Below are 19,103 nucleotides of genomic sequence, written 5' to 3'. Positions count from 1 at the left end.
TGCGAAACATCAGCTAGTGTGACGATGTGCTTATTCCGTATAGAGGCTTTTTTTGTTGCCTTTCTGCTGGTGTGTGCATCTTAGTTGTTCGTTCTCCACAGCAGCTATGTCTTGTCCATACGTCACCATAGCGAAGCCACATAGTATGATGTTTACTCCAAATCAGGTACGCCTACTATGAACTTCTTCGCGGATTCACCAGCTCATTAAAAAAAAAGTTAGAAAAACGAGCTTCTCCCATGCGGCCGTCAGCAATTATAATTCAAGCAATATTCACCAGCCTGACTGAAAGGGAAAGCTTGCGAAAGTGCTTTCTTTATGTCGCTTTTCTATGTTTACCGTTTTTTTAGCTGCCAGCCAATAACAATGAAAGGCAGAGCCTGTGTTTTGGCCTTGATGGACTTTCGTGTAGCACTCTGCACAAGCCACATTTCGCACACGAATTACATCTCTACATCACTGAGGCATTGGGCCGCTTCATCGCGTCATAATCATGCGGCATATCATTCGAGCCGCGTGTGCTGTATCAGGGACGTGAAATCGTCCTAATTCCTAAAAAGTGAAAAGGGAAAAAACAAATTTATTTGACGAAAAGCGTCTCTCACATTCTCAACGAACGTGACATTCGTCACGTTCGTTGACCATTTAACATTGCAGAATGTTTTAGTGTGTAGTGCTGTTTATTTTACAACAATGACAGTGCTGGTCTGGAACAAACGGTGAAAACTTGATCGCTCTTGAAGCTTTTCGTTATTGAGGCGCAAAAATATGAAGGCTTCTCCGCAGCGGAACTTCTCGGTGGCAACACCGCTCGGGACCGGGCGGCGGTGGCAGGAAGCAGAAGTACGAACCCCAAATGTGCCAGTGATGACTGAGGCCAGCGGCCGTCCTGGAGCAGAAACAATTACCGAAGCGAGCCTGCTCGAATGCAGCCGGGTAAGGCCAAGCGCCCGCGTTTCGACGCGGCGGTGCGCGTGTCGCTACGCTCGTCACTGGCGTTAGCGGCGCCCATCACTGACTAGCCGTGTGTGCGGTTGCTGAACGTTCAGGCCGACTCGTTCGGGGACCGTTCCTCGCCAGGCAGCGAACAGTCGACGCTTCCTTCGAAGTCGCAGTTTCCGGTCTTGGCGTTGAAGAGCAGGCCGTGCTTACAATAGTGCGAAAATGTCTGTCCGCCGTGACAGCGGTAGAAGACGTGGCAGCGACGGGCCACGTCCGGGTAGAAGCCATCCGGAAGCTGGTCGCAATCGAAGTGGAAGCCAGGAGGTACGCCGTGGGCGTGGTGCCGTCTTGACGAGTCCGAAGGCTTCTTGCAGTGAAGGCAGCCTCGACGACGAGGTGGCGCGCAGGTGACCCTCTCGGGAACGTCGCACGTTTGCCTGACCGGGTTGAAGAGGAGCTGACCGGGACACTCGTACGTCTTACTCTTGTTCTTAGAGCAGACGTGGTACCTACGGCAGCCAGACTTGAAGTCTGGGAAAACGCCGGTCTTTCCGGGCACGCACTTGATGCGGCGCCGCCTCACACCGCCAAGATGTTGCTGTGGGAAGGGCAGCAACGTTACGTCGTCAGTTTTAGCAGGAAGATAATGAGGAGGTGACCGGTCGCTCACCGGCAGAGGTTCAGGTCCGGAAACGTCTGCAAAGCTGTGTGTTTCTGGAGTAGCCATTTGTGCGAGTGATGGCGTAGCAACACGGGTTGGTTCTTCCAGCGAAGGATGTGTCACTGCTCGTGTAAGTTCCCAAGTTGGCAGCTCCGTCTCCGGCTGCGGTGGAGGCTCGGTTGGTGGTTGCGTCGGCGGTTGCGTCGGTGGTTGCGTCGGTGGTGGTGTCGGCGCCTCTGTAGGTGCCTGAGTAGGTGGCTGCGTCGGTCGCTGTGTTGATCGCTGCGTTGGTCTCTGCGTCGGTGCCTGCGTCCATGTCTGTGTCCATTCCTGCGTCCATTCTTGAGTCCTTGCCTGCGTCGGTGTCTGCGTCGGAGCCCGCGTCGGAGCTCGGGCCGGAGGTCGGGTGCCTGGCACTCGTGTCACTGTAGGCTGTGTGACTGGTGCCTGCGTCGCTTGTGCCCGTGTCGCTGCCCAAAATGGTGCCCGTGTCGCAGCCCACGCAGGCGATCGCGTCGCAGCCCAAGCACCATCCCAAGCGTCTGACGGCGTTGTCCTGCGCGAAGCAGGTCGCGCCGTTACCCTTACAGTTGTTCTAGCGGTCACTGGCACAGGCACCGGCGTAGTTACGGAAGTAGTCTCTAGCGTAGTTTCCGGCGTAGTCGTTGTAGTGGTTACTTTAGTTGTTGCGCGCGTAGTTGATGGGGTAACCTCTGCGGTAGTTTCAGGCGCGAACTCTGAGTAATATTCTGCGTAGTAATCCGGATCGTACTCTACTGTACTTTGGGGAGTAGGCGCGGGAGTAATACGCTTAGTGGTAGTAGTAGTTGTCGGTGTTCTCGTTTCCGGCTTTTGTTCCGGCGTTGTTACCGGCACTGTTTCGGGCGTCGTTTCTACGGCATTTTCTGGTCTTAATTCAGGCACTGATTCCGGCGCGCTCGTCGCTACATTTGTCGGTGTTCTATCGTGTGTAGGAGCTTGGAGTTCTTCTGGTCTGTTTTCCGGAGCACTTTGAGGCGTTATTTCTGCCGCAGGTTTGTGCGTTGCAACTGGCGTGTTTAGCCGCTTCTCTTCAGGCACGAATCCTGCAGCGCTTTCCGGCACAAACTCCGAATAATAGTCGTCATACTCCGGCTCAATTTCCGGCCGACTATGTGGCGCAGGTGCTGGCGTGGTGGTTGTTGTCGTCGTCGTTGTAGTTGTGGTGGCTCGCGTTGTAGTTGTAGTAGTTGGCCTTGGGGTGGTCACTCGAGTTGTTCGCGGTGCCGGTGGCGGTGTGGTGGCGCGCGTTACGGCCCTCGTCGCCGCCCACGTGCCTTGCCACGTAGCCGCCCACGTAGTTCCTCTCGTAGCTGTTCGTGCACTCCCTCCTCTCGCGGATGCCCGCGGCGTAACCGGTGCGGGGGCTGGCGTAGTGACCTCTATATCCCAAGGAATCGTCGCCCGCGTTGACGCCGCCGTTGTTGGCGCTGTCGTCGTCGTCGTAGTCGATGGCGGTGGGGGTGGTTGTGGCGTGGTGGTCGGTGTTGTGCTGACGGGTGTAGAGTAAGTCAGTGCCGGAGCCGTTACCGTGAAATGCCTGTCCACGTGACAAAGTACGGAGCTGGAACAGAGCAATAGGACTGTGTTGAACCTCGTTCCCGGCGCGCACAACATAGTCCTCTTCCTGCCGCCCTCGCACGAGTAGTACCTGGCGCAGTCTTGCGCGAGCGTCTCATCCGGATAAAGACCGTCGTGCCTGCCGTCACAACTGAAGTCATCCTCGCCAGGCTTAACCAAGTCTGTGACGTCCACTCCACGGTCGACGTCACAGGCGTTCCTATCCGGGTCGAAGACAGTGCCCCCTGGACATTGAAAGCTAAAGGCTCCCGCCGGCGCGCAGACGTGGAAGTCACGTCGGTCTACCGACGGCAGGACCTCGGCAAGGTCCCCGCAGTCGACCTCAAAGTCCGTATCATTGAGTCGCAGGATGCTTCCGGTCACAGATATGGAAGCTCGCGGCCGCAGGGCAGCCTCGGGGCAACCGACGTTGGCGCGGCAGAACATCTTCTCCGGGTCGAAAGAGTGACCCCTGGGGCAGGCATACGAGACCCCCTCGGAGCCGACGCACTCGTGCCAGAGCCTGCAGCCGCTGCTTTCGTCCACGAAGAGTCCCGGGGAACCTTCTGGACACCTGAATGTACCGACGACTCGGGGAGGCCGGCACAGCGCCGCCTCTTCGACGCAGCGCCCGCTCTCCGGGTCAAAGCTGAGGCCTTCGCCGCAGTCTTGGACAATCTCAAGGCCGTCGGCACAAACTCGGTAGCTGTAGCAGGAACTCCTGAAGTCGGGAAACACGCCGATGCGACCCTCGCACTCGTACTCTCCGTAGGCCACGCCATCGGCCGCTGCCCGACCGGTCGCCTGGCAGGTTTGTTCCGAAGGGTCAAAGGTTGAGCCATCAGGACAAACAGATGTAGCAACCTGCATAAAAAAAGCGGTGTAGCTGAAGAGCAGGAAAGAGGGTGACCTGCCTTGAGATGCAGAAATGGGTATGGGTTGAAAACCGTTTTGGACGCTCGAGTCCGTAATATGTCGCACTAGGATTCATGTTGCGTTTTAGCAGGCAGAGGCATTTGCGCAATGCACTCAAATAGCGACAGCATGCTTAGGCGCCAGTTATCTTCAGTACGGAAAAGGTGTAGGTGATTACCGTCCATGCATCTCCCTTCAAGTAAGACGAAGTAAAACAAACGTGAGCAGCAAAATTGCGTGCGCTTATTTCGGTGCAAAATAAATGGGCCTAGATGTGCCTATAACAACATAAACATTGCCCCTGTCATCCGTACTTCGTATCGCCTTCGCGCTTCATGCACCTCCTGCTTGCTCTTCCAGAAAAAGGAGACAGAGGAAAGAATAAGCGGACGCTTTGAGTTAGCTTTTCTTGCTGCTATTTATACTGTGCAGAGCGGTGTGCCTGACAAAGAGACGTGAATTTCTTAACGCTGAGATGCTCGTGCGTTGAAAGATAGCCACGATTTCAAGATGAACTGCTAAACCAGAATGACTACCTGGAGTAGTTTCCTTTGTGTTGAAAGGTCTTCTTTTTGCGAAAATGGCGGCGATGTTACAGTTCATGGGCCTTAAATGACATTTTCCGGCACAGGTCTGTGCCCTCTTACGCGTACTGGTAATAGCTAATGCTGAAACTATTTCATGGTTAAGAGGAAAGTACTCGCAGGCATTAATATGGCTCTGCCAGTGCTATAAAGCGAGCTTGGTGTGTATAATTGTGACGTAGCTGTCATGTCTTTTCTGTCAAACACTAAACTTCAATGCTGCGCACTCCAAAGAAACTTTTATTCAATTTTTCTTTTTAATTCGAATGCTTACCACCTTCATTCCATTTGTTGCGCAGAGTACTGTGAATGTTTTTAGAGTGTCTCTTCATATATATTTTCTTGCCCTAGGTGGTTTCCAGCTCAGGGAGACGCGATTTCTTTAGCGCGACAAAAGCTGGGAAATGTGATAAGCATTAGTGTACAATTCCGTTTTTATGCTTGTTCATTTGCCTAGATTCATCCTATTGTTTGTCTCGATTAAAAATATATACCTTCGGTTAGGTTCCCAAGAAAAAATTATCAACCTGCCGGCAACCTATTCAGTGGTGGCCCCTGTTTGTTCCACTTAATTGGCCGTTTTTTTTTTTAAAGCGAACGCTTTACTACGCCAGCCAGCGAGCCATTTCGGCTCGTCACACACTTCAGCCGTGTGCCGCATGCAGTGCGCCATGGCCAACGAACGACCTTGAGCCACCGTTTTCAGCAAGGCCGCAGCCCCGCTCCAACAGATGGCGCCGCCGTCGACGCAGCTGCCGTCGCCGATCGCTCCACCAGATGTGTTCCGCTGGGGTAGAGGGAGAGGAGGTGCGGTCTGGCGGGGTATATATATATATGCGTTTCGCCTCAGTATTTGAGACGTTATGGAGAGCGCGAAAGAGACGCAGTAACGACAGAACGAAGCGAAGAAGACACAACGCACTCAAGAGGAGACGCCAGAAGAACGCGCCGCACGACTCGAGAAGTGTTGTAACGAAGATGCGGCTAGAAGAATTCGTACTACGTCCCGGGGTGACTCTTCAGCTGCGGAAGAGACCGGTTTCAGTTCTCGAGAGCGTCGGAAAGAGACGCTCCGTAGACGACATGCTGAGGAAACGAAGCTTTTGCAGTTTAACAAAGGTCAAGCTGAGCTAAACCGCAGCCAATTTTTTTCAAATAATATTCTGATTTTCCAAGAGGTCACTGCCCACCAAGCAGCTACCGACGTTCCGATGGGTGCAGGATTTCCCCTCCCCTAGCGTTGGGCTTAATAATAATAATAATAATAATAATAATAATAATAATAATAATAATAATAATAATTGGTTTTGGGGGAAACTGCGCAGTATCTGTCTCGAATATCGTTGGACACCTGAACCGCGCCGTAAGGGAAGGGATAAAGGAGGGAGTGACAGAAGAAAGGAAGAAACAGGTGCCGTAGTGAAGGGCTTGGGAATAATTTCGACCACCTGAGGATCTTTAACATGCACTGAAACCGCACAGCACACGGGCGCCTTAGTGTTTTGCCTCCATAAAAACGCAGCCGCCGCCGTCGGGTTCGAACCCGGGAACTCCGGATCAGTAGCCGGGCGCGCTAACCACTGGGCCACCGCGGCGGGTGCGTTGGCCTTCTCAGGGGAGAAATTTTCGGGAAAATGGGCTTCTTACACAACCTCGCGAACACTAAGCAAGTCATCCATGGCACTCTTTGGTCAAGCTGCCCTTACACCATTATAATAATAATTGGTTTTTTGGGGAAAGGAAATGGCGCAGTATCTGTCTCATATATCGTTGGACACCTGAACCGCGCCGTAAGGGAAGGGGTAAAGGAGGGAGTGAAAGAAGAAAGGAAGAAAGAGGTGCCGTACTGGAGGGCTCCGGAATAATTTCGACCACCTGGGGATCTTTAACGTGCACTGACATTGCACAGCACACGGGCGCCTTATCGTTTTTCCTCCATAAAAACGCAGCTGCCGCGGTCGGGTATCCCTTACACCATTAGGCGTAAAATTCTAATCGTCATGATTTTAAGAGGTGGGCGAGTAACACACCTTGACTTGGCCGATGCAGGCGTAGAAGGTGTCCGCCGTGGAACCGACGTAAACGCCGTCAGCTCGGCCGACGCACTCCGGGTCCGCGTAGTCGTCGGCGGACGCGCAGCTCACGTCTCGGGGGGGTCGGCAGGTTAGCGAGGCTGCGTCGAAGGCCGTACCTTTGGGACAGCTGCCCACTTTGAGCAAAGAGCCGTCCCGGCAGACGGCGAACTCGCGGCACCCGGCCAGCGGGAACAGTCCGTTCGAGCCGGGGGCGCACGCGGCACCCGGGACCTCACAGCTTGCCCTGTTCAAGGGAAGGACGATTTCATGGCGAATTGAATTTCTCGTAACTTTAGGAAACAGTGCAGAACACCACGGGCACGAACAATAAGGACAGCGCCCCTGTAGCTTTTAATATGCTTTCTCCTAGTAATTTTCCTTATGTCCTTCAGTAGTGTTTTTACTATCGAAAATGTTTACAAAATAGGACTACACTATAGCTTTGACAATTGGCCTAACTTGCACATACCTGTATGCATGTGCACATTCATTGATGTGAATGAATTAATTAATTATTCAAATATTCCTTCTACTTTCCTGCCCTTTTCTGTGGCATTTTCTTCGTTTCTTGGCTCGCTTCCAAATAGTATTTTTTTTATTTACTTATTGGATGGGCCATACAGTACCTCGTGGTACTTCCCGTGGGCCAGGACAAAAGGAGGTAATTACTCTCCTGACGAGGCCCTGGCCCCACTGAGAGCCACAGCAGTGGTTACAAAATATATGTAGACAGTACAAATACAATTGGAAATAACAATCATCACCGTACAAAAATGCGCATGAAGCATGTGACAAATTAGAAAAAAAAAAGAAACATGTTACTGTTGACACTTTGTACACAAATATAGAAATCAGAACACAATAACTTCGCAATTATAAATCATTAATCGTACGTGTTTGGCCTACTATTTGAAGTGAACAGAAGTTGTATTCTGCGTTTGAAAGTTCTCAGACATCTACTTGTTTTTGCGATCTCTAGAATGTCTGGATAAATATTACATAATTTCATGACTTGATGATCAATTGTCTGTTTAGCATTATTTGTCCTTGCTTTTTCTGTGACAATGAAAGTCCTACGCAAATTGTGACCAGTCTCTCTATTTAGATAGTGACTAACAAATCGGCTGTAATTGCTTGATACTTCAGAAAGTATGTACGCAGATAATTTTTGTATGTATATTTCGTGAAAAGGTCGGATATGTTGTGTTCTCATTAGGGTTACAGAGTGTACATTTTCATTATATAGTGTTCTAATCGCCCTTCCCTGCAGTGCAGAAAGTCTATCACTATCAGTCTTAATTCCGGTTCCCCATATTAAGGCACAGTAATTAAAGTTTGAGTGTACAAGCGAAAAATGCAGCTGCCTTTTGAGCCTGGGAGGGACAAGATTTCGAAGGCGGCATAGCATTCAAATATATCTTGCTACTTTCATTCTTATATTTTCTACATGATAGGACCACGTTAGGTTCGATTGAAAAGTAACACCAAAAATGAATGACGATCTTAGCGCTCAAGCAATGCATCATTAACGTTCAGATTTATATAAACAACATTGGGCTTATTTTTTGAAGAAAATATCATGTATGTTGTTTTCTTTGTATTATTTGAAGCTTGTTTCTTGATACCCATAAACTGAGCTCATGCAGCCATGCGTTTGACGTTGCCCCAAGTTCCTCAGGCTCTCTCCGGAAAAAAATACACTTGTGTCATCAGCATACAGCAACACTTCTCCCGCTGACTAAATGTTAACGATGTCATTTATATATAGAACGAATCACAACGGGCCGAGTATAGAGCCCTGAGGAACGCCGTATTTAATGTTACCTTTTCCCGTTGGAATGCCGTGTATGGATGTGAACTGAGACCTCGCATGTAGATAACTGCGTATAACACTCTGTGTGATGCCTCTAAAGCCATATGCTTCGAGCTTGTTAAACAAGATATGGTGCTGTATAGAATCGAATGCCTTCCGACAATCTAAGTAAATTTCAATTGTATGACAAGCCAACAATCCCAAAAGCAAGCTGTACAAAAAATTATGCGGCTCGAGAGAACCTTCAATCTGGTTGCCATCAAAGTGTGCAGTGACCGAAGGGGCACGCCTTCATATTTTGGACAATGATAGTGATCGCCGTGGTGGCATAGTGATCATAGCGTTCGGCTCCTGAGCATTGGGACAAAGGATCGAATCCTGGCTAGCAACGTGTTTCTGCGGAGACGGAACGCAAAAGTCTCCCCTGTGCCATAATATCAATGCGCTCTAGAAAGACCAAAGTAATTGAAATTAATGCGGACTATTCCACTACATCACCTATTTTTCGCTGCCTCTTTTTAAGCCGTCCTCCATCCTTAGATAGGCTCAAGACATGGTTCAGGTCTTCCTCGAGAGCACGGCATTTACTGCACATCTTTGAGTTCCGCATGAAATATTTATGATGAGAGGGATGGGTAGCTGTGCATAGGCCACGACAGCCAGCTGTGCAGGCAGTGAGACCTCTCAATGTGTCAGTATATTGAAGCGTGCGCAAACGTGCTACTTTTGGTAAGCTGATAATGGCGCTTTTATTTGATAGGATCCACGCAAGTGGCCTGGAAAGCGGGCAGTGTAATCAATATATCACCATGGGGCATTCGATTCAGATGATCTTGGAAGCGGGAGCACTTGTGTAGGGAGAGGCCAGTCGTTGCAGAGGTGGTACCCTTGGCTGCCAGTCTTTTGCATCATTGTCTTCCCTCACAAAATCAGGTAAAAGCCACGCCATCTATCATTTTCCTTTCATGCTTGGCACTCCCAAAACTACTTGTCCTCATGTTGTTATTGCATTCATGTACTAACATAGGCTATTTACATTGTCTGTCTGTCATGCACGGAAATTACTCTAAATGCGCTATCGCCCTAACTGCTGTTGACGCTGGAACTATCAAAGTCACACTTTCACTTCGGCTGTTTACATGTCAGGTTATGTTTGTTACACCTCCTCTCATTTATGTTACACAACTTTGAAGCAATAATATTTTTTTAAGAATCTGTATTACTTGGTCTTTCCTATTATCTTCCCAAGTGACCGCAGCATTAAAGGCTGCGGTCACTGAGAATGAACTGAATTTCTCCTGCATCGGCAGGTTGCCACGCTACAATTCTAAAATGAGTAGTTTTGTTGCAAACAGCACTTTTATATGCTATTAAAGGCCAGGGTATATAATACAGCCAACGCCACAACCGGGCGATATCGCGAACAAACCGCTCTGACATCAGAACAGTTATTTTTATGCATGAATCCTTCAATCCAATCGACACCGGCATTCCCTTTAAGCGGTAATCACGGGATTTTTTTTGTTTGGGAGGGGGGGGGGGGAGGGGCTTGAAAGCATTGGTCAGTCAAGCGGCGAAAGAAAAAGTTCCCCTCTTAAACCCAAATTTCCTCCGTCATACATGCGCCTGCTCGTTTTATTGCCGAGCAGACCTCAACATAGCCAGAAAAAGCCACTGAATCGATTGTCGCGGAATACAAAAATTGTATTTCCACAGTTCCCAATTAAGAACTATGCACTGGAAGGCTGTAATTGGTTCCGCCCAAATAACTATCTTGTACAGAGAACGATGCACACCTACGAGACCACTCACTTGTTGGCGTAGTCGCACGCGAGCTGCTTCCGGCTGAAGATGAGGTCCGAAGGGCAGGAGAACTCCCTGGCGTTTCCGGCCACGCAGAGCACGAACTGGGCGCAGCCGGCCGCCGGGTAGAAGGCGTCCGGCAACGCCGCGCACCCGTTGTCGCCCTCACACTGCACGCCGGTCGAGTTCTGGCAGCGGCCGGCGTCGAACAGCTCTCCCTGCGGCAACGAGTGCACGTCCCGAACAAGTCTCATTTCTTGTCACCACCTCGCTCACGCAGCCGCACAGAAGGATATCTACAGGCACAAAGGCGCTCACTTAAGTCATTGAACACTACTTACTGGCTGGAGCAAGGCATGTCCGTGATCATAATAATAATAATACAGCTTTTTTGGGTAAAGGAAATGGCGCAGTATCTGTATCATATATCGTTGGACACCTGAACCGCGCCGTAAGGGAAGCGATAAAGGAGGGAGTGAAAGAAGAAAGAGGTGCCGTAGTGGAGGGCTCCGGAATAATTTCGACCACCTGGGGATCTTTAACGTGCACTGACATCGCACAGCACATACACGGGTGCCTTAGCGTTTTGCCTCCATAAAAACGCAGCCGCCGCGGTCGGGTTCGAACCCGGGAACTCCGGATCAATAGCCGAGTGCCCTAACAACTGAGCCACCGCGGCGGGTACATGTCCGGGATAAAACTGATTTTATTTCATTATTTATTGTCTATAAGATTCAACGTGGTAATATCAGGCTTTGGTTCCTTACTTGCGAGCGCCCATTCTACTGAAAATCCGCCGTTATCCAAAGGCATTAGAGCAAAAACCACTTCGACCATGAAGAATAGAACTGATGTTGAATGAGGACTTCACACTAATGAAGGTGTTTCACCAAAGCTTTCTCGTGTTTTTAAAAATATGCTTTTTGAGACAGAAGAGCATCTTTTTCGGCATAGCAATGTGAGCCCTGTAATGCATCATAGTACAGCTAAGAGGTTTCAACTAGCAGGTTGTTTAACTAATATTGAATAGCTAACTTTTTAACCATTACTCTTAGGTTCCCTAATTACTGAGGCGTGACCCCACCGTAAGTAATATCCATATAAGTTTTTACGGTTTCGAAAACGCGGTTAGCCTCCGCACTGGGGCCCAAGAAATTTTGGATACATCTCGCCAAAATACATGCGCTTGCGAGAAGCTTACAGGCAAAGCAACCTTTCCAGTGCACGTAACTCGTCAAAACAGCGAAAATTTGTTGCGCTGCAGACCCGAAGGCAACCGTGTTTTAGAAATTCTAAAAGCTGATATGAGCATTACATACGGTGGGCTACACGTCTCTCAGTAGCAATAGTTAACAAGATTTTTAAATATTAGTTAACCAGGCGGCTAGTTAGCACTTCGTACCTGTATTCTGATGTACCACACCGCTGACAATGCTAGGCCGGGAAAAGCATTCTTCTAGCTCAAAAAGCTCTTTTTTTTAATGACCGATAGTCTTAGGTGAAACGCCCTGTATACAGGTATTTATATTTGGTTATTCAGCTTATAAATGTTGAGACTGTTCGCTCGTAGGTGACTCGAGCGAAAAGACACCTGACAGTATATCCTCCGGGGTTAAATCGCTTTTCTCCGCGTCTTCCCCGATTTTTGGACCAATCCCGTCATCTCGGCTTCCTTTAGTTTGTAGTCCACTTTGTGATCTTGCAGATACATCGAGGGCTCCCTTTCCCCCAGTCAGCAAGTTATACGTCCGCGCCTGGTTTGTGAGGTGCTTTGCTGTGCTGCACTGCGTTGCATTGTGGTTTTTTTGTCTTGTGCTGTATTTTATGGCACATAGGCAAATGAGGCCATCAGGCACCATACTCAAGATCGAATATGTCCGCTTGTGGAAAGGAGATGACATGTTTTTAAAACTATAGGTGGTGTATGAGAATTGCTTGTTTTTAGAAACTGAAAACACAAAATTTCGGCAGATGCATTTTCGCCCAGGTGTAATCTTGGTTGGAAAGAGAGCTGTTTGCAGTAAAACTGATTAAAATGCTTTTTACTTAACTGCTCAAGTTTTGCACATGGTTACAAAAAGCCAGCTGAGACTCATCAAAGGGTGAGGTGCCAGTCGCGCGCCCCGCATTCGCCAGCTGGCATCAGTTCCAAGACCTCATTCACAGCGGCTAGAGTGGTTTCGCCAACCACTGACCCCACTCACTCTGTCTAGGGTAGATTCCAGTAGGTTGGTCGCAACACAGTGTGAAACATACGCAATCTAAGCATGCAGTCTGGTGTTTAGCGTCAATTTCCTCTTCCATTGTATGCCTTTGTTTGCTTTGGCGCTACGCGTCCTCCATGCGCAGACAGGCTAAGCGAGCTTGTCAGATGTGCAATTACAGCAGCGTGGAATGCGGGGCTGGATGCTCGTTCATACGCCTTCGCGATACACGGCGCACGATGAGACGTGATACAGCGAACGAAAATGGACGGCGAAAGCGATTGCTCGTTGCGCTGGTTTTCCGTCCTGTCTTCTTCTCTGACTCCCGTCCTGTAGTCGTGCGCCGTGTCTCACAAAGGGCCATCTTGGCGGGCCCTTTTAAACTGCCGTACCTCCACGCTGTGAGCTCTTTGCAAAGCAAGAATCAGCGAAGTCGAAACCAGACCTCAGTCCGATGCCCCCTCAGGGTAAAGGCCCTTAAACACTTTTCAGTCATAACGCGTACTTGCGGGCACAGGGCCTCGTCCCTCTCTCCGTCCTGGCACCGGAAGTAGCGTCTGCATCCGCCCACGCGGTCCGGGAACACGCCGTCAGCGTCGCACCGCAGCTTGGGGCAGCCCACCTTGCTGGCCGGACGGCAGCGGCCCAAGCGCCAGTCGAACAGCAGCGAGGCCGGGCACGAGAGCGCCGTCTTGCGGCCACCTGCCGCACAAAACGCCGGGTTATTCGCTAGGCTGACTGCCACAGCGCTGGTTTGCTGCCCCGTACACTGCTCTGAACGAATGTCTATTTTTTTCACTCTAACTGCACAGGGCGGTCGGAATGCTGGCACGGTTGCCACGCTTCTCCTTTCAAGCCCATGTGCTGCAAAAAGGATATTATATTTCTTAATGAGAAAGTCCGGCTGCTTATAACCGTGGTGAAATGAGAAGTAAATCAGTAAACGAAAATAGCATTCGCTTGCTACAGTTTCGAACGTTCCGAAACTACTCCTGAGCTATGAGAGACGCTGTAATGGAGGGTTCCAGGTTAAGATCAGCCACCTGGGATTCATTAACGTGCACTGACGTCGCACAGCGCACTGGCGTCTATTTAGCTCCACCTTGACTGAAATGTGGCCACCACGGCAGGGATTAAATCTTGCAACCTCTCCCTCAGCAGCCGAACCTTATAGTCCCTAAGCCGCGCCGTGAATAGTAAACTAAATCAAGCGGGCTTTAAAATAGACTTATTAGCAGAAAATATTATCTCAGCGGTTTAGTAGCAAGGTCATTGTAGTGACAGGACACCTGGCGTTGTAATGTTTCAAGCATCACAAGTATCATTTTACGTCAATGTCAAAGAAGCACAAATACAATCAAGTATATTGTGCAGCAGCGCATTTATGAAACTGGAACGCAAACGTTGATGTGAATGGGCCTAAAAGTTCTACTTACTTTGTGCGCTTCAAGAATGGGCGGGGTAATCCCCGTTGGTCACCCTGTCATCACTCTCACTGACTGTTTCTATGTGCTTGCCAGTGTCAGCAGGCCACTTTCCCAGTCTCTCCTAATATATCTGTCCTTCATATAGCTGCCGATTATTGCGCCCATGTACCCACTGATATGCACATGCTGTGCGCCAAACCTCCCAAGCAAGAGGCGCTGCAAGTTAAAAAAGAACAACTCTGCCAAAATTATTCAAAACAAAACATGGATGGCTGTTGCTTTCGATGTCACTAGCATTTTCACTGCTATAAGGGTTTCCGTCGCTGTGCTGTCTCCCATCGACTGCGACCGACTTCCACCTTCGATTGCAGAGTTCGCCAAGGTACTTCACCTCCACAAAGATTCACCAAGTGTTTCTCTCGTGGTTCTTATTCTCTCTGCGCGTCTTGAAGATTGTAAAGTGCTCGCAATGATAGGCTGAATATTTATGTAATACCAGTGAATGTTTTCCGATGGCAGCCTCAGTCACTGCGTGATGCAAGCGTGATGCAACGAACCGCCAAGCAATTCGCGTTTTACTTAGTAAGCGTGGCAGTCCGCCGGCCGTACCTCGGCAAAAGTAGAAACTGCGGCAGCCGGAGCCGTAGTCCGGGTAGACGCCGTCGGGCTCCGAGCATTTCTGTGCCTGAAGCTCAGACCTGGGCCGGCGGCAGTGTCCCGCGTGAAACTGCTGCCGCGGCTGGCACCGCAGGTGGTGCGCCGCTCCTCCGCGACAGGCGACGAAGCCGGCGCCGTCGCTGTCGCCGAACACCGAGTCCGGCCGGCCCTCGCACAGGCCTCCTGACTGCGGGAGAAAAAAGGTACCACGCATGTTATCAGGCGGGAGAAAACTTGGGCATCACTTAAGTTCACCTTAAGAGTATGATGCGATGTCGTTAAAGAGTCCCTACGGTCGACTGAGGGTCCTCTGCCTCCTTCTTTCGCAGACATCGACCTGCTTGTTGTCGTCAAATCCTAATTTATTACACATCATTGTTCATATCAATTGGTAAAGCTGATTAATAAGCTTCCCATAATGTAATTTGGCTACAGTGCGGTGTGAGGTGGTTGTTTAAGGCCTCCATTTATCCCATTGAACGTACATCCCTCCAGAGGTGTCCAGGTACCGTGCCCGGCTCCAGACCGAAAGGGCAGTGGTTCGATTCCGATACGTCACTACCCTCTGGATCAATCAAGGTGTTCCAGTGACGCCGACGCCTGGTTTTGCGCCGAATGAGACCTTTAACCCTATTGCTTTATTATGCTCGTCGAAGGCAGTTTTATTCTATCCCCATGTTTAACAGGGTGGAGTAGAACTGAAGACGTAACATGCACAGGATAAAAATATAGGCGTGTGGCCCTCATCTAGGCATGGCTGCCACAGTAAGGGATCTGCCGTAGCCCTGCCTTTCTCAATAAAGAAGTCATTACATGAACACATATGTCCCATATTCGACAGCACTAAAACATTGGTCCATCTGATCCGTGTAGCCCAAGCCAACCTGTAAACAATGCCTACAGCTGTTTGGAAACTGCGTCAGTTTTCGGTTACAACGCACCACGGCATTTACCGCAGCAAGACCCTCATACGGCTGTCAGTGTAAAATTAAAATCGCAGTGAAATTTAACCCGACTAGTCTACGTTGCTAGGACTTCACATCCCGTCGAGCCGTTGGAACAGGCTTCACACGAACTCGTCTCCCGTAGGGCGGCGCAAGATTACAGGCCCCGGAAACTGGGCCGACTGATGCAGACTGCCCATGATTCCATGTTCCATGGCCAACTAAAATCCCATCCCGATGAGACTCAAGAGACAATATTTGTTTTCCATTCTGAAGACCAGCTTCGACCAAAACGCCAAAAGGCGAGCGGCACAATGCCAGGGCCGCGGAGATGCTTTCGAGTCATTAGGCCCTGGTTCTAGCTACCTTACAGACGTTGCCTCATCCTGCGTCATGAACTTCAGCTACTGTGATAAGAGGCATAGACAACAGGAGAAGCAGACGGCATGAGCGCGAACTCACAACTCGGTCGAGCTAAAATATTGGGTTTCTTGAAGCGTAACTTGTATCAAGCTAACCAACAAACAAAACTTCTTGCCTGTACATCCCCTGTCCGGTGCCAACTTGAACACGCTTCCATCGTCTGGCACCCTCATCAGGCTTACTTAGTACACTCCAATGAATCACTTAAGAGTAAAGCAACCAGGTTTATTGCCCAGGATTGTTCATTTCGAACCAGCGTAAAACGCCTTATGCAACAATTTAGCATATTGCCCCTCCAAGCAAGAAGACGAAATGCCCGCCTATCACTCATGCACAAATTATACCATGGTTCATCAGATTTTCGAGAACTGTTTCGCGCCCTACTGCCCACATATCTTCTCGTTGAGACCACCCATTTAAAATCAGTTCCATATTCGCGGGCGAAAATTTGTTCAAATATCCACCTCTGTTACTTGGCATCTCACAATGGAACATTTACCTGCAGATATCGCCTCCATATATGACCACGTATCTATCCTCAAAGCTCTAGAGAGAAAAGAATGTTAAGCTGCTTTGATTCTTTTGTTGTTATTGCTTTAGTCCTTCGGACTGCATTATGTACAGTTGTGTTATTGCTCTCCCTGCCCGGTATTGCGCATGTATTTAGCTAATTCTTTCATAGGTTTCCGAAATCATTTAAAACTTTATGTGTATTGTATAAATATACAGGTTTAAAAATTATTTTAAGTTCTTCCTGCAGTTTTTTTTCCTGTTGTCTATTTTATGGCTATCTTGTAAGTCCGATTTTTGCTTATGTGCATGTACAACCAACGTTGTTTAGTTGCATTCCCCCCTCCCCTATGTAATGCCAGAAAGGGCCCTTAGAGTAAACAGATGAAATGAAATGAAATTTCATTCGTATTAAAGATGACATATATATACAATTTTCACGTTTGCCCTTTTGGATGCAGCCACCGGGCTCTGCCAGTCGCTTCCTGAATGCAGATCTAATACAGGTGTTTATTGCGCATGCGCAACACACTCCGACAGGCAAGCGCGTTCAATCAAGCTGTAAACAGAGAAAGAAAACAGTGAAGTGAAAAGTGAAAAGAATAAAAAAAACGTGCCAGAAGCCAACCAAACTCAAAATAACGCTGCCGTCACAAGATCGCATCTAGAAACCTCTCAGCACAATCAGCAATTGATATTCAAGAAGCGCTAAAATATACCTTAGCTTTTTTTTATAAAATATTCTTCTTTATAACTCCTTAGTACGACGGTCTCTATGCCGGTAAAAAGTGTTAGCTTCATCTAAAATGGAAAGGCACAACTCTATCTTTTTTTGCGAAGTTCCTTAAACGCTTTGCCACGCGGGAATAATCGCCCACAAACTGACTCGTGTGTTTCTTAAAATCGATACTAACTCAACACTACCGCAAATGAAAGGGATTTCGTAAACCACAACCCAGACACAGTCCGCACACCATCAGTTGTGTTGTGTTGTGTTGGGTTTTATGGCGCATAGGCAACTAAGGCCATCATGCGCCAAGCTGGAGGTATAGGAGAAATCTCTGGATGATTTTATGGAAATGTGAAAATCGTCGCTGGTGCAGAGTGCTTAAATAGTTAAAATTACCTCATGATGATGAAGGAAAAAGATGCTAGAAATTGGTACTATTAAAAACGTTTAAAGGGGGTCGGGTCACCTCAGCAGCCATCCTTACCAGGGTAAGGATCTCGAGGCTTCCAACCAATCAAATACAGACCTCACCCTTTTTCTCAGGAATGAGGAATGGCCGAGGTGTGTCAGGCGAAGTACTGGGTCATGATTTAAATATTTTTTAAGAAAACCAGCTTCTGTTAAAAATCTAAAAACACAGGACATGTCCACAATTGCGTTATCACTCAAGAGCAGTGCTGGATGTAAAGGGATGCACTGGTTATAAAACGGAGAAAAACACATTTTCCGTAGCCTTTCCAGTTTAGAGCATGAAATTAAAATGTGAGTCACTGTAAGTTCTTCTCCGCATGTACAAACTGGTATGTCTTCTTTCCTTAGCAGAAAGTTGTGTGTGAAGTGTGTGTGACCTATCCGGAGTCGGCAGATAATGACCTCTTTGAAACGTTTCTGGTGCACACATGACTTCCATTCACCTAGGACTGGTTTTATTAACCGTAGTTTGTTATTTAGTTCGTTGTTCCAGGTGGACTGCCATTTTTTCCTTGCATTAATATGTATTAAGTTCATGCAATCTCTATAGGGCACATTTATGTTTTTAATTTGCTTTTCACAAGCTTGAGCAGCGCACAAATCTGCTCTTTCATTGCCCTTTATGCCAACATGACTTGGTACCCAGCAGAGTCTTATGTTTTGTCCTTGGGCTATGGCTGTTGTAATGTTGTGTATGAGGTCGCCAAGCAGCGGGGTTATTGCATTTCTAGGATGAAGGGCTGTGAGCACACTTAGTGAGTCTGTGTAAATAATACTGTTGGGTAGGTTCTCGTTTAGTATTTTTTCTATGGCTACACAAATGGCGTAACATTCCGCAGTGAAGATGGAAGCGCACTGTGGAAGTCTTAATATTTTATTCCAATTTCCCTGTACAACTGCACTTCCAACGTATGCATCTGTTTTGGAACCGTCGGTATAAAATGCTGTGAAAGTAGTATACTTTTCCTCGAGTGTGAGGAATTCTTGTATTATATGTTGTTGCGGAATTTGTTTCTTAGGGAACTGTGTTAGAGTGAAATCACAGATTTCAGGGAAATTGTGCCATGGCGGCAGTGGACCTCGCCTTCGGGCAATGTTTGGCAATACGTCTAATATGCTAAGGTTCCGGCACATGTCTTCAAATCGCAAGAGGAGAGGCCGAGTAGCTTGCGGCTTGCTGTTGAAGAGTGTTCTAGAAAGGCACTTTGTGGCGATAGGGTAACATAGATGTTTATGCAGTGAACGGATTTTTAGAATGTATGAGCATGTGAGTATGGCTCTTCTATCTGTAAGCGATGGTTCATTGGTCTCTACATGGAGACTGTTTATGGGTGATGTCCTATAT

At 48.5% G+C, this 19,103-nt stretch overlaps 1 protein-coding gene across 1 annotated transcript in view; it reads right to left on the bottom strand.

Moving 5' to 3' along the window:
- Nucleotides 1-659: 659 nt before the first annotated feature.
- The window catches only part of LOC144101721 (uncharacterized), a 70,267-nt gene continuing 51,823 nt past the window's right edge, over nucleotides 660-19,103 (bottom strand). Inside the window, exons 3-7 of the mRNA XM_077634859.1 lie at nucleotides 14,633-14,867; nucleotides 13,102-13,298; nucleotides 10,402-10,610; nucleotides 6,732-7,020; nucleotides 660-4,066 (exon numbers count right to left, since the gene is read on the bottom strand). Of these exons, the coding sequence (XP_077490985.1) occupies nucleotides 1,046-4,066; nucleotides 6,732-7,020; nucleotides 10,402-10,610; nucleotides 13,102-13,298; nucleotides 14,633-14,867 (3,951 nt within the window). The 3' untranslated portion in view covers nucleotides 660-1,045. The remainder of the gene's footprint in view (nucleotides 4,067-6,731; nucleotides 7,021-10,401; nucleotides 10,611-13,101; nucleotides 13,299-14,632; nucleotides 14,868-19,103) is intronic.

The sequence above is a fragment of the Amblyomma americanum genome, chromosome 8 (genome assembly GCF_052857255.1).
Source record: "Amblyomma americanum isolate KBUSLIRL-KWMA chromosome 8, ASM5285725v1, whole genome shotgun sequence".
NCBI classification, from domain to species: domain Eukaryota; kingdom Metazoa; phylum Arthropoda; class Arachnida; order Ixodida; family Ixodidae; genus Amblyomma; species Amblyomma americanum.
Note: the sequence above shows the minus strand (reverse complement) of the source record. Positions and strands in the feature narration are given on the sequence as shown.